The 14,030-nt window shown below is 39.0% G+C and overlaps 1 protein-coding gene across 4 annotated transcripts in view; it reads right to left on the reverse strand.

Moving 5' to 3' along the window:
* Nucleotides 1-14,030, reverse strand: part of ttc3 (tetratricopeptide repeat domain 3) — a 33,374-nt gene that overhangs the window by 1,682 nt on the left and 17,662 nt on the right. For 3 of the 4 annotated variants that reach the window (XM_041233102.1, XM_041233100.1, XM_041233101.1), the window contains exons 22-46: nucleotides 13,590-13,713; nucleotides 12,992-13,114; nucleotides 11,658-11,759; nucleotides 11,365-11,457; nucleotides 11,126-11,190; nucleotides 10,630-10,772; nucleotides 10,057-10,371; nucleotides 9,547-9,822; nucleotides 9,279-9,325; nucleotides 7,950-8,006; nucleotides 7,781-7,863; nucleotides 7,204-7,359; nucleotides 6,077-6,923; nucleotides 5,897-5,962; nucleotides 5,544-5,684; nucleotides 5,223-5,362; nucleotides 4,615-4,683; nucleotides 4,351-4,447; nucleotides 4,035-4,138; nucleotides 3,797-3,884; nucleotides 3,063-3,164; nucleotides 1,900-2,124; nucleotides 1,136-1,458; nucleotides 895-1,033; nucleotides 518-679 (exon numbers count right to left, since the gene is read on the reverse strand). In XM_041233102.1, the coding sequence (XP_041089036.1) occupies nucleotides 518-679; nucleotides 895-1,033; nucleotides 1,136-1,458; nucleotides 1,900-2,124; nucleotides 3,063-3,164; nucleotides 3,797-3,884; nucleotides 4,035-4,138; nucleotides 4,351-4,447; nucleotides 4,615-4,683; nucleotides 5,223-5,362; nucleotides 5,544-5,684; nucleotides 5,897-5,962; nucleotides 6,077-6,923; nucleotides 7,204-7,359; nucleotides 7,781-7,863; nucleotides 7,950-8,006; nucleotides 9,279-9,325; nucleotides 9,547-9,822; nucleotides 10,057-10,371; nucleotides 10,630-10,772; nucleotides 11,126-11,190; nucleotides 11,365-11,457; nucleotides 11,658-11,759; nucleotides 12,992-13,114; nucleotides 13,590-13,713 (4,087 nt within the window). The remainder of the gene's footprint in view (nucleotides 1-517; nucleotides 680-894; nucleotides 1,034-1,135; nucleotides 1,459-1,899; nucleotides 2,125-3,062; nucleotides 3,165-3,796; nucleotides 3,885-4,034; nucleotides 4,139-4,350; nucleotides 4,448-4,614; nucleotides 4,684-5,222; nucleotides 5,363-5,543; nucleotides 5,685-5,896; nucleotides 5,963-6,076; nucleotides 6,924-7,203; nucleotides 7,360-7,780; nucleotides 7,864-7,949; nucleotides 8,007-9,278; nucleotides 9,326-9,546; nucleotides 9,823-10,056; nucleotides 10,372-10,629; nucleotides 10,773-11,125; nucleotides 11,191-11,364; nucleotides 11,458-11,657; nucleotides 11,760-12,991; nucleotides 13,115-13,589; nucleotides 13,714-14,030) is intronic. The other variant, XM_041233103.1, reaches the window with a different exon arrangement.

Genomic DNA, 14,030 nt, shown 5'->3' on the forward strand with positions numbered 1-14,030 from the left:
TGCAAAGCATTGTCAAATTCAGGCAAGCAGTTGTAAAGATATGGCCTTGTAAAGATCCAACCATCAGTGGCATTCATATCCCCTACCAAGGCCCACACCACAACATAACTTTTTGAAGTTTGTCATGAAAAAGTACCATCACCAACTGCCACAGCACGTGCAACATGCACATGGACTGTACATTACCAACTGCCACAGCATGTGCAACATGCACGTGGACTGTGAATCGTTAAAACCTAAAAGAAGTGGTACTCAAGACATATGTTTGGAAAGCTCAGCCATGCATTTCACTGTTGCCTTCCAATTATTCTGTATGGATTAGCTCATTACAACTGTCCATGCAAAGTGAAATCAAATGCTTGTGCAACCATATCTCACACAGAATGTAAACACAACCTAGGCCTGGCCCTGAAGAACATGCGCCCAGAATTGGATTCCAGGTTTAGTCAAAATTGGATGCCTTACTGGCCATATTCAGGAACACTGCAAGATCAAACATTATGAAAATAGTGCTTACTGCTTTGTTTTTCTGCCACTGCGACTTGCTGAGCGATGCCACAGGTCTCCACGCATGTGTAGGGGCCGGTGTGTTTGAGCCCCTGTTTGGAGCTGGAGAAGTACATTTGGAAGGAGGCTTTGTTGGTGTTGTGCGAGACACATTGTCATGTTGGATCTGTTCCTAAATACAAAATAGAAAATGAAGCTCAGTTATAAGAATCATGTCTGTGACATTCATACCCCTGTACGGTTTTTAAATTCATCATTAAACCCATCAGTAACAAGAAAAAAGTAGATTATGAGCTAAATCCATCAAGTTTCAATAAAACTGAATGTGACCTATAGCAATTGATCCATAACCATTTCCAGGTTAGCAGGCATAGTGATATTTCTCACGAGAATTCTTACTCGAGTGTTGTCTTGATGGTCCAAGATGCGTTGAGCCACCCTGTTGATGATTTCTTCGTAGGACAACGCATTAAGACTTCCTCCATTTCCAGTACGAATGTCCTTAATGAAAACTGTCAGGGTAGACCTACATTTAAAAGAAGGAATATTTTTTTATTTTGTACAAGAACTACCTTTAAAAGTTCTGGGACACCAAACGTGCTCCACTGTCTTCATTTCTTTTCTTTACCTGGTATAATGCGGAAACATGGCAATCAGTCTATCAATAATCTTCTCAAAAGTGTTCTTCTGCTGCTGTTGTGGAGCGGGTCTTGAACTCTCAACATCAGGCATTGCAGACGCCTGCTTTACTGGGGTACGCTCTTGCCGAGGCTTCCCTACCGTCACCTCGGAAGGGACAGGACTGGGACTGGCTCTGGGGCTGGGGCTGGCTCTGGGGCTGGCTCTTGAAGCTTGATTCTGCTCTCCCTGCTGCATGTTCCCAGAGTGCCGAACCAGGGATGACACATGCAGAACAGCCGGGTCATTAATAAAGGGCCTGTTGGACATTACCTGGAGTTGGGAGATACAAATGAATACATTTTTAATAGACAAAAAAAAAAAAAAAAAAAAAATCCTATTAGCAGCCCTATACTTTAAATGAGCAGGAATATAAAGCCCACCAAGCAGGCACAGTCTGCTCATTCACAGCTAGAAACCGTTTCATTACCAGGCATCCCTTAAGTCAAGCAGGGAACAGTTTTGATTATCTTGTAATGCAAATATTTACACACAGGGGTAAAATGGGTCCAGTTGTCTGCCTATTATGCTGCAGCATACGTCATTACTTTGTATGCTGCACCAATCGTCCTAACATTTAAAAAACTAGACTTGTTTTAAAAGGAGAAAAAATTTAAAATAACAAAACCACAGAGAGCACGGCTTCTAGATGTCAGGAGTCTGCAGACAGAAGCAGTTCATAAATGAAACTGCTCTGGCTGTGCCAACACTTACTACATGGTCTCCAGGACGAGGCATGCTGTTTGAGCCCGAGTTTAACTGTGAGGAGTCCAGCTGGTCTTGGGTTTGCGCTCTGCTTGGGGAGTAAATGACAGGCTGCATGGCTGGTGCAGAGCCTTGCCGAGGGGTAAAGAAAGGGGGGGGCGGCACTGCAAAGTTGGGGTGGAAAGGCACAGCTGATGCTAGAACATGTGGTGCAGGGAAAGGATAAAACGGCATCTGCAAGACAAAGGGATTAGATGGACCTGTCCATTACTTACCACAACTACTTGCTTTAAGAACAAAAACAAAAAAAAATAAACCCTTTTCAGCTTGAGAGGTGGGGAAATGGCACAAGACAGAAGCTAGGCCAACATGCAAACCCCAATTTGAATGCAAACGTTGTATTAACCGGGGATTCGTGTTTTTACGGACTCTTCTGGGGCATTGCTTATCTCTTTGCTAGTTCTGCCAAATGCTGGCTCCACTACAAATGACAGAATTTTCTTTTAAATGTCTCTTCATTTCAGAAGTCAATCTTACATTTTGTTCAATGACACTTGAACCAGACTAATACAAGCTACATCTGACAGTAGAGACTTAAGTTTCATATGAAAGGCTGGGGTTCACACATTCACCCTAACAAAGCTGAGGGAATCCCAGCAATGCACACATTATATCAACGTCTTACAACTGCAAAATATCAGTGGTTTTCCAGGTTGCTGGGATATTGCCTTCCTTCATGCCGATGAAAATAAATGTCAAGCATCGCAAACACCAATTCTAAGATGTGCATACAAAGCCACCAGAGGTCAGTGTGGTTGAAGGAATATCATCCATAACTATTAAACACACAAGAATCAAAAGGTTTGTCACTGAATATATGACATTTATTTCAGTGGTTTAATGTCCAAAATTAAACAAATTAACAATAAAACAAATATGTATCCCTCCCCTCCCAAATGACGTATTTCATGCAATTACAAAATATAACAGTCTGTGGTAACGCAAGTTCAGGAGCGCACATTACACTGTAGTTGCGTACTAAATGAAGGTACATGACTCCTACAACTACAAAGCCATTGTATTAATAAACATAGTAAGAGGAATTGCAATAGATTGCATTGTAAATAGCGATCGGTTTACTCCAATATACAAAGAGCAAAGCCAGTACTTACAGGTAGAGAAGGGATGGGAGGAAGTTTTGGAACACACACTGGTGCAATACTGCTTAGTTTGGAACCTTTTTTCACCATCTCAATTCTTTCCTCATACTGCGACTGTAAAAAAGAAATAAAAACACAGTGTCAAGATTCATACAGAGGAGCTGGAATTGAAAGACTGAAACTGACAGGGAAGATGCGTTTTGCAAGGATCTGGTTAGGATTGAAGAACTGCCTTTTCTTTTTCTGAGGAAATTGGCATTCAAACCAAATGCAACACACAAAGAAGTTATTGTTCAGTATACATGTGAAGCTGGCGAGGGCAAATAGCACAAGGTTGAAATGTATAGGACTTTAGACAAACTGCTGTACATCTCTCAAGTATCCAAATACTTGAGGTCATGTACATAGGGTTAATTAAACCATCCAGCCGTGGAATGGCGAAGCGGAATTAATTTACTCCTAAATAGGATTGGTAGTCCTGTGGTTAAAGAACAGGACTTGCTATCAGGAGATCCCTGGTTCAATCCCAGCTCAGCCACTGGCTCACTATGTGTGACCCTGGGTAAGTTACTGAACCTCCTTGTGCTCGGTCTTTCGGACGAGATGTAAAACAAACAAGGTCCTAAGTGACTCTGCAGCAGCCGTTGTCGATGCATCGTTCACCCCCTAGTCTCCAAGTCGCTTTCAATAAAAATGACTAGTTTTATATTATATATAAATTCTAAATGAACAAAATAAAAACTTACTTCTGCAGTTCTTATTTTCCTCTCTATGTCTGAGAGCAATGCTTGCCAGGCATCAATGGCAGGTAGAAACAAAGTTGGAGAGGAGGTTCTGCAAGAGGAAGCAAACTTAAATGTTAACACCAGTAATAGATATAACTGTATATTCTGGTTTGCAGACTTGATGTCTACAACCGTCGCTCTGTTCTTGGGGAAGGGTTCATATTGTACATTACAAGTTCCTAAAATAAAAAGTATTTACCCAGCTGCCAGTTGTTTCAGGTTCTTTATCATTACTTCTCCTTTCGAAGCAACTTTGTACAGTGAATTTAGGCTGCCACTGCGTTGATTCTCAAGCAAAGTGACCTAAACCAGAGAAAGAAATGGTGTTAGAACATCCTGTTACAGAATAGTCATTTTACAGTGATTTCACCTTCTCATATTTTGAGAAATAAGCCAAACATGACACCAAACTACACGCGTGTTTGGGATTCAATTATACGAAATAAACATGACTTAAAATTAAAATGTGTTCATAGCACCAGGAGAAGCATTGCATTGCTTTTTGAATACCCTACCTCTGCTGCCCTTGCTCTTTCAACAGTCTCTTTGATTGACTCTTCTTTCTGCGCAAGCAGTTCCTCCAACTTCATCTTCTCAGCTGCTGATTGGTTGCTGTGAATACAAATTATTTGATTAGTTCTCCATTTTTAAAACTGTTTCATATTTTATAAAAATAGGGAAAGTTTCAAAAGTCCAATGAAAGAGATCACTAGGAGTACATGACGCAAGACCAGGCATGGCATGAAAAAGGCATGGCATGAAAGCTCCTGGAGACTTGCCTTAATTCAAGGAACTTATTAAAGTGCTTCTCATATTCCTGCTTCTTTTCTTCAATGTTTCTCAAGGACCTAAAGAAGAGAACATCAGGCAATTGACATACTTTTACTATACCATATATATAATTACTACAGTGTACGTTTGTCTGTAACAACCCAACTCTCACTTGGTTTCATTTGGAAAGCAATAGGAACCAAATGTCTAACCAACCCTGACTGTTTCACAAAGTTCCTATAATGGATTGATTTGGACAGAGGACAGGACTGACTTGATACTCCATGACTCGGACTTAGCAGTCAAAGGTTTTCCATCAATCCTTACATGTGGTCTAGTTTACCCGAGTGACCTGCAAGAACCTCTTGGTTTGTGAAAAACGGACAACGAAGCACACAAAGCTTAAATTTTAGAATACGTTGCCACATGCTTTGTGTGGCTGCCGGTAAAAATACATCTATTAACTAAATAACTGAGAAAGTGGCAAGGTTTGTTTTTAATACAATATTAGTTTGACGTCAGTTATTATTAGTGTTCCAATGGATGTAACAAGAACAAAGGCAACTCTTCGATTAAGCAGCTTTTGTAAAACAGATGAACAGTTTATGGTACTTACGTCTCACTGGCTTCATTGAGAGATTTGATTTTATTCTTGAGTGTTTTAAATGACTCCTGGTGTTCTCGCTTTTCCTGTTGGGCCTTCTTCACATCACTTTCTAGTTTCTGCCGAAACAAGTTCAGTTCTGTTTTTGTTATCTGTGTGGGGAAGAAATGCAACAGTACTAAATTTAGCATTGACACCACTTTCAAAGTGCACACTTCTGTATGAAGAATTATCCCAAACAAGAAACAAACAAAAAAGCTCCTGCAAGCTCAGTTATAAAACTGCCAATCACATTTTTTTTTCTAAACACAAGAAATCGTGTACAAAGTGCACCTCTATTGTCTGATTTATTTCCTTCACTTCTCTCTCAAGTGCATTAATCTCTTTGTCGTCGCGCTGTTCGTATTTCTCTTCGACTTCCTTCAGTTGTTCTCGTAGGACTATGAGCTCCTTTTCGTTTCGAATAATGTCCCCCTGAGGAATGAAAATACTCCTTTAAAAAAAAGATTCAACTGGGACTCCCAATAGAAAGAACAAAAACTCTACTGCAGTGAAAGTAAATGTTTGATCATACAAAAATTAATAATTGAACTCTGTAAAAACAGTGAACGTTTCCAGCGTTTTCTGGGGACCCCAATGACCTGTTTGATCAGTGCAGCTCTGATAAATACAACACGTTCACTTACTTGCTGAGTTTCAAAAGGGTTAAAAGGATCGGTATTGACTTCCTGTTCTGTAGTTTCGTGATAAACCTACAAAAGCAAAAAGCGAGAAGTTTAAATGAGAGAAAGAAAAGTTGAGGTAAATGTACAGAACAGAATTCAGCAAATAAATTAAAGTGGAATTTGCAAGCCATTACTTCTCACCTGCACACCTATAGCCTTCATAAAAACAGGTTCAGAATATTTAATTTTTTTCTTCTTCTTCTTCTTAGAATTCTCAGATTCAGGACCAACTTCATCATATATGCATGATGCCATAAATGGCTCTGAAGTTGTATCCTTAGCAATTCCAACGTAAAATGGTGAATTTTGAGCACTAGTTTTCAAGCTGTCTGTCCTTTCAGGATCATACACCCTATTGAATATACCAATACTACCTTTACCAGAATTACCAATAACTATATTAGAATTATGAGACATTGTACAATCCAGATCATCAGATAATTGTGAATGTGTTACTGAAGCGAATGCAGTTTCTAATGGAGAGAAGTGTATTAATCCAAATGGGTCAGTTTCAGGCAAAGCCATTTTCAAACCAGAAAAAGAATCGGTTGATGAAAATCCATAATCCGAGAGCAGCTGAGTCTGTGTCGGCAACATGTTATTTGGGGTATAAGATAAAAAGTCATTGTGGTTTATAGATAAGGGTTTAAATTCTTCAGCAGAAGGGTTTAGTTGAACTCTCTGATGGTTATAGTGCTCCCAGTCATTGCCAGGCACACTGTCTGAGAGCTTATTCCCGTCGTTGATATAGTCACCTGCTGCCCAAGGTGAGTCCGCGGCTTGCTCTTTAAGAGAAACAGCATGTTTCATCAGTCCAATCAGATCGTTTATCATGACGAACCTCAACGATTCCAGAAGAAAAGATTTCAGTCCTCCAGCATTCGCTACCATTTCCTTTGTCTCTCCGGGGAAGTTTTCAAATTCACCCACCAGCAACTGGTTATCAATCTCCATTGGGCCGTGCTCTTCCAGAATCTGAGAAAAATAGCTATTATGCAAAAAAAAAAAAAAAAAAAAAAAAGGGAAAAAGGAAATTCGGTTTACTCTGGAATATTTAACAAGCCTGTTAGCTCCTAAAAAAAAACGTGCACATTTAATTATTTTAGTATTATTTCAGAACCTTGTTGATTAAAATTATAGTACATTATGGAATATAATGCATCATCACCTAAATACTACTGTTCGACAAGGCAGTAAAAAGGAGGAAGGAGGAGATGGCAGTTCACTACTTCATTAGGTAGAAGACTTTAAAATTCTGTCGGACTTACTCATACAAACTCTCTCGTGATGGATCTGGGTTATTGTCCAAAATTCTTCTGTAATGGCTGCTGCGAGGAGCTTGGTTATATTGCACTTCAAATTCTGTTAGCTGATCACGAAGATGCTCAGGAACCATAAAAAGATCTTGAGAGCAGAGAAAACTCCTGTCATTAAAACGAGAATCGAAAAAGGTTTCTTCAATTTATGTTTTCATATTTTATGTCAAGACAAAACTTAAATTACATTGTACCATAGGTTGCTACCACTTTAGACAGATTGACTTCTACGCTTTTAAAATAGGCGTCATTATTTTTACACAAGCAATTATTAAATTCCACAGAAGCTTGTAATTCAAAAGCTCATGAAGCGTTTTGTATATTACAAGTGTCAAGTCAGCACAGTGAAAAAGTAGGTTATTTATCAACAACCAAAGCATTTGAAATGATTGACAACATGAACAGTTTCACAAATTTCAGAAACGTTGATACAGCCAGTCTGGGTGGGGCCCATGAGATTTTGCTTTAATACATGCAGAAGAGCAGAGACCCCACAATATAAACCTATTGGGGTCTACCTTACACTTACAGAGTGTCTTCTTCAGTGAATATATCATCCTCATCTTCCTCTCTGTGCGTCCCACCAACCGTTCCAGACAGAATATAAACAGGCTGGAGGAAGAAAGAAACGAATAGAATCATAGTGATGATGCAAACTAATCACACAGAAATGTGTTTTGAAGGGTCTGACAACTTACCTTTGATTCTTTCAGCTTCTTTTTTCGATTCCTGTTTTTACCTTGAATACCTTTATTCTGAACAGACAAAACAAAATTGTTTTTTTTGGTGAAGGAATTGTTGCCAAAAAATAAAAATCAATATGAAAAAGGGGTGAGTGGGGGGGCTCTTGTGCTGATCGTGTCCGTCCATCTGTCTTCTACACGATGAACACGGTGACTGCCTTCATTTGCCACGACTTGTCACCAAACTTTTGTAATACATTTTGGCTATAATCTGAGACTTGACCTTACACAAATATTTCTACCCTTTCAGGTATGAGGACCCTGTTTGTGCCTGCACTGGTTTTGTGATTGATTTAACATGCCCTAGTTTTTCTTGCAACCCATGCAACCTACTTGCCTATCAGGAGGAATTAACTACAACCAATTCCATCATCTTTTAATTTTTTTCAAGCAATTGAACCACGAAAACGTAGCCCAGGCTGGCTAGACTAATGGAATGTGAGGAAGTTAAGTTATCCCCAGACAGTTTTCCTCTCCAACTGGAGCAATGGCCAATGCACTTTGATTAAAAGCAGTGTGCTGTCCATCACAGCTGAGCTTGCTACTACTCAATTTAATTTTTTTTGCTAAATTGACGATTAACAGACGTTTAATTTAAAATAATTTACCAGGTTTTTTTTTTGACAATCTATTTTTCAATTCAAGCAGAGAATGGGTGAAAATCGATCTTCATGCTTTAAAAAAAAGACTATGCCATTGAGAAACGTCTCATTTACTAAAATCCCTTCATCATATTCAACATGGAACAAAACCATGGCTATTAACATAGCAACTGTCATGGTATACCTACACCTTAACCTGCTCGTTTCAAAGCAGGCGCTCTGAATGCAGCCGGTGCAGGTCTTGACTGACAGGTCATTTAAAACAAACAAGAGCATCCTAGCGCTGCTTGAGGTCAACGAGGTCTGTTATAACAGGATGAAATGATCGACAGTGAGACTACAGTAGTTTACTAAGGGACCACTGAGATGACTGACAGCGACCCCTAGCCATTCAGAGCTGAATGGAAACAGGACAGACAGCAAGTATAAAACTACACAAACTAGAAAAGATTTCTAAATTATTATTTTTGGTAATAAAATAAAAAAGCGCAAGTGGTTTTACCGGCATTTATCCTATGTAAATTTATTTCAGTCAAACTCGTTTTTTTGGAAATTTGACGTTTAACGAACTTTAATCAATTAAAATTGAAAAGTTGCAGGCCTAATTGCAGCTCACCCTGCTCTCCATATGGAAGTGAGACACTAGGGAGCCTTATACAAAAATGTGGTCATCCATACTTACAGATAGATCTTCATTGTCTTGCTTTTTTAACACAGTACAGGAGGCATCTGTAAAATGAATCGATAAACTTTAATGACAATAAAATAGTAAAAAAAAAAAAAACACTACAAAATGTCCTACATGTTAAACGTTAAGGATCTTCAAACCTGAAAATCACTATATCCATCTCCAGCTGAGAACTTTCATTAGTTCGAGTTATACACAGAAAAACAGTGTGCGTCAACTGGCACGCAATACAATTCCACGCGTTTACTGACCAAACACTCACCCATTACTTCAAAATATTCATTGAGAATGTGTTGGAGGGAGGGGAATATTTCCACGTTGTGTTCAAGGGACCAAATAAAGAGACGCATTTCCTGTTGAGGGGCCTGCTTTATATAATCCACAAGAGCACAGGTGCCCGAGTTCAAAAACACCGGTTTAGTTCCAAATTTTTCTGTCAAAAATTCCATAAAGGGATAGAAATCCAAAAGTGGACTGAGGTCCTGCTCTTCTAGATGCTCCGAGTACCGGGTAATGAACGCCTCTGCTGCTTTCAAACCTGTCAAAGGGAAAATGGAAAGTATTAACACTTTTTTTTTTTTTTCTTACTGGCACTTAAGTGAATTAAAAAAATAATTAATAGAATATATAATAGAATTCAGAATGCAACACACAGCACAGGGATCTAGAGTGTCTGATGCTGATTTTTACAGAAGGGAAGACGCAAAGTTGAGCTGCTAAAAATGCTGTCAAGTGACTCATCACAAAACAGATTTAAAAAGTCTGTATTTACCTGCATTATTAAGCCTTTGTGTCCAGTCTTGCAGCTTCGGGATGATATCTTCACATTTGCTTAGTGCTTCAATGAACACTCTTGTTAATACCCTGTTCTTTCTCTGCCCCAGCAAATCCACAAGGTCTCCCATAGCTACAGGCAGTTCTGCATTATTTATGGAGAATGTGTTTTTCTCCTTGTTCCTTGCAGTCCAAGGCTCCAGATATTTATTCATGTTAGAGATGTCCTGTACCCCCTCTTTCAAAAGTTCTTTGTTCTCAATAATCTGCTGCAGGATGTGATCCCCGTAGATCATCCAGGTCTGCTGAACAGCTGCAAAGTTCAAGAGAAGTCCAATCATTGTACACAAGCAGCGTTAACAGGCACTTCATTTGTTTGGACTTTTATCATCCAGAAACCAGAAAGGTACAAGATACAACATGGCAACCAAATTAGGTCACAGTTACAAGTGAAGGGCACCGTGACAATTTACCTAGGGAGTTCTCACAACATTGCAAAACACAAACTCAGAGTGTGTGTCAAAGAGTTGAAGCAGCAGCGTTACACAAAAACACAGAAGAGAGGCCTAACCTTTACTGCGGGAATCTGCTTTAGAACAGTCATTTTCTGTCTTTGATTCATGGCTTTGTTTCTCTTTAATGGCTTCCAATGCCTCTTTTCTTCGTTGCGTTCGTCTTAACTTGCGATCTTCTTTAGATTTCAGTTTCTTAATGCTGGAGGAAAGAAAGCTCAGCTGCACACATCAAAATTGTAACAGTTTGTTACAAACTGGGCTGACCTGAAGGTGTGTTCAATCACTATAGCGAGCAGGATTAGCTTATTAGACATATCTTGTGCACACTACAAACTGTTTCAGTTTAATAAACACTTGGAACAATGTAATCTCTGACCAGATTCTTAAGAGTACTTGATATAAATATATTCGTGTACACATGCAGTGGTATGGCCCTTCAGGATGAATTTGTGTGTGTGCAGACATTCTCATTAAATGTATTAAAGTCTATTCTAGTATCTCTTTTAGTATTAGAGGTATTGAGTGTTTCACAGTTATAGATGATCAACATACCTTGTACATTTCTGTTTAACAATCAGCTTTGGTGTTGTATTGACTTTCCGAATATTAGTTTCTAACTGGAAAAATAGAACAGGAATAGTATCCATGAACGAACAATTCACAAAAGCAGTGGATTTGAAATAAACATAAGCAGTAGCAGAAGGCCTCTTCATTATTACTACCAAGTACAACTGCGGAAGCATAACCCATAGCATTAAAAAGCAAAAACATTTTCTCTGGATATGCCTTACCTCACATTTAAGTAATCCTGTTGAAGCATAGATTATAATTTTTGAAATTTTACCACCACAGTCAGGAGTAAAACACGTTTCCTGCAGAAAATCCTGTAGGCAAAAGAAACAAAGAAAAAAATTTTTTTACAAATATGAATACAAATAATGAAGAGATACTCAATTTACTAACTTCACAGTAAATGAGAGAGGTGTCAATTAAAAGAATACAATATGTATACCACAGTTAAATTTTACAAAGATGAATGCTTTATTCCTTATGCTCACAATTAGCATCTCGGGGTTGCTCTTACCCTCTCATTTTTATCGTTGAATACTGATGCTTTTATCTTTTTCCAGCAGCTGATGTGATACTCTACACAACACTTCTGGCAACACTGTACTCGGATAAATCCCTGAAAAATGAATGAAGCCGCTTAAGTAAGCTGCAATACAGATCCTACTGCAGATGAAAAAACAGGACAAATTTCTGATACAACTACCCCACCAAATATAAACATTGTTAAGAAGACACAGAATATGTTTGCCCAAGCAATATCTAGGAGTCTGTACTTTGCCTTTTTGCATTTCAAAGAATATGAAGTTATTCAATCAAAATCATGTGCAGTACACAATGCCTGCTACACACTGGGTTTCTGTTGGTGTAAAGTTAATGGACACAAGAAACCAACCCTAAAAATAAAATAAATAGAATAAAACTTTAGGATAATTAACAGGACAGACTTGGCCACTCAAATCTAACACTTTCAACCATTTAACACTGACCAATAAACAATCAGCTGCTGAGATTTTGCATTTTCTGCAGCAGCTGGTGAGCTCTGGTCCACAGGTATTAAGTAAACATGTCCAGCTCAGGCGGTCGCTTGTAATCCCAAATTCTCTCACCAGGTCAAGCAGGGCTTCTCACACACTGATATTTCAGGGTCAACTAAGAGTTGAGTCACGGTTATGACAAGTCTTGTTATCAATGAGGAGACAATCATTTAAAACCGTTCCCTCTTTCTCCAAGACAGGCCCAGGTCAGGTCAATCTCTGTCTTAGAAAAGACAAGCCAGGGACTCCCTCTGATCCTTCTTGTTCAATCAAAGATTGTCATAGAGCACCACTCAACCAGTAAGGAATCAATGAAGGGTGAAAAGCATGTTGCGAAAGTGACAGTTTTGTTTGCATAAACCTGCATTTACTCTTACAAAAGGCAGAGGGCAGCTCGTTTGGGGACTCCTTCAACTCACCTGAGTTGAATGAGTCCAGTAAGCGAAAGACTTCCTTGAAAAGAACAATGCTTTGAGCGGTATTTCTTAGATTGAGTGAACCCTATCAACACCCAGCAGAGTCCACTACATTTCCTTCCCTGTTGCTTCACAATGCAGCTGGATTAGATGCAATTACTCAAATTTTGTTAATTTTCTGCTATTGTTCCTTGACCATATTGCAGCCAAAACACACACTTTTAATTAATTATCTCCCAGCTTGAAAAGCAGCAGTCTGGCATGTGGCCAAGTTATGGAATGACTAATTTTTCCCAATTATCAATGCGTACACTTACTAGTTACATATACTTACCAAACTTAAAAGACATTTTTAAACTGAGTCCAGTCGGGTTAGTCACTCTGGGGATTAAGTTTACCTTAAAATCAGGATCCGTGAAGAAGATCTGGATTTTGGAATTCACTTGGCATTGCTGATAGCGGCACACTGCGTCAGGCTGTGGAGGGAACGTGCACAGCTCAATGTACACCTCCATAATGCGCTGCAAAGAGAAAAGGAGACACCATTGCCACAATGCGACAAGAACAGCAACTCCTGTGTTTCTTATTTCCAGTAAGAGTTCTTACAACAATCAGTATAGGGACTCCCCCCTCCCAATTGTCTGTCTTGTATTTTTATTTATTTTTTCACACTGTGCCAGCAACAGCATCTTTGATATGCCGTAGGCACACTTTCCACTGGATCCAGTTAGGTGTGAACTGGCACAAAAACATTAAGGTCTCTGCAAAGCTTCTGGGTTTTCTCTAAAAGTGTTAAGAGTGGCGTTTTGTTTAATGCTGCTTCAGACTTTAAAAAGGCCTAGGACAGGTCACTGAATATAAAGAAACCGATTAATTTTAGAAGTTATTTGGAAGAAATCGAGCTGCTGCTGCTGCTGGGTGTGCCATTAAAGCCTTAAGCAAGGACTTTGTTTTGAGTGCGTTTTAAATCTGTATGTGCTGTGAAAACATCCTTACCTTTAAACTTTCAATCTGATTATCCACATTAGGCCTTGATGGGGGGCAAGTCAATATGGCAGGTGTAGTTTGCAAATTTGCCAGGGCAAGAGATTTTTTTAACTGATCCAGAGCTTCTGAAAACCTGATTTAAAAAAAGGAAGACAGCAGAGGCACAATTATTAGGGGTATAATGGTTCATCGTGCATCAAGCAGTCGTGTTACTTTCTTTACAGGACATATCGTAATAGAAGTATGGATTGTTTATCGTGAAACAAGACCAATATCACCGCTCACTGTAGATCTCCAAGTGGTTCTTGAATGAAGTGTAATAAGTGTTTTACAGCTGGTATGGAAACATACACTCCCTGTCTCATTAAAGTAGTCTTTCAACAAAAAGGCCCATCATTTAACAGCCACTATGATCTTATTATGCATCATACAAGCAGCCAGTCGGGTCAA

Source organism: Polyodon spathula, chromosome 30 (assembly GCF_017654505.1).
Source record: "Polyodon spathula isolate WHYD16114869_AA chromosome 30, ASM1765450v1, whole genome shotgun sequence".
NCBI lineage: Eukaryota > Metazoa > Chordata > Actinopteri > Acipenseriformes > Polyodontidae > Polyodon > Polyodon spathula.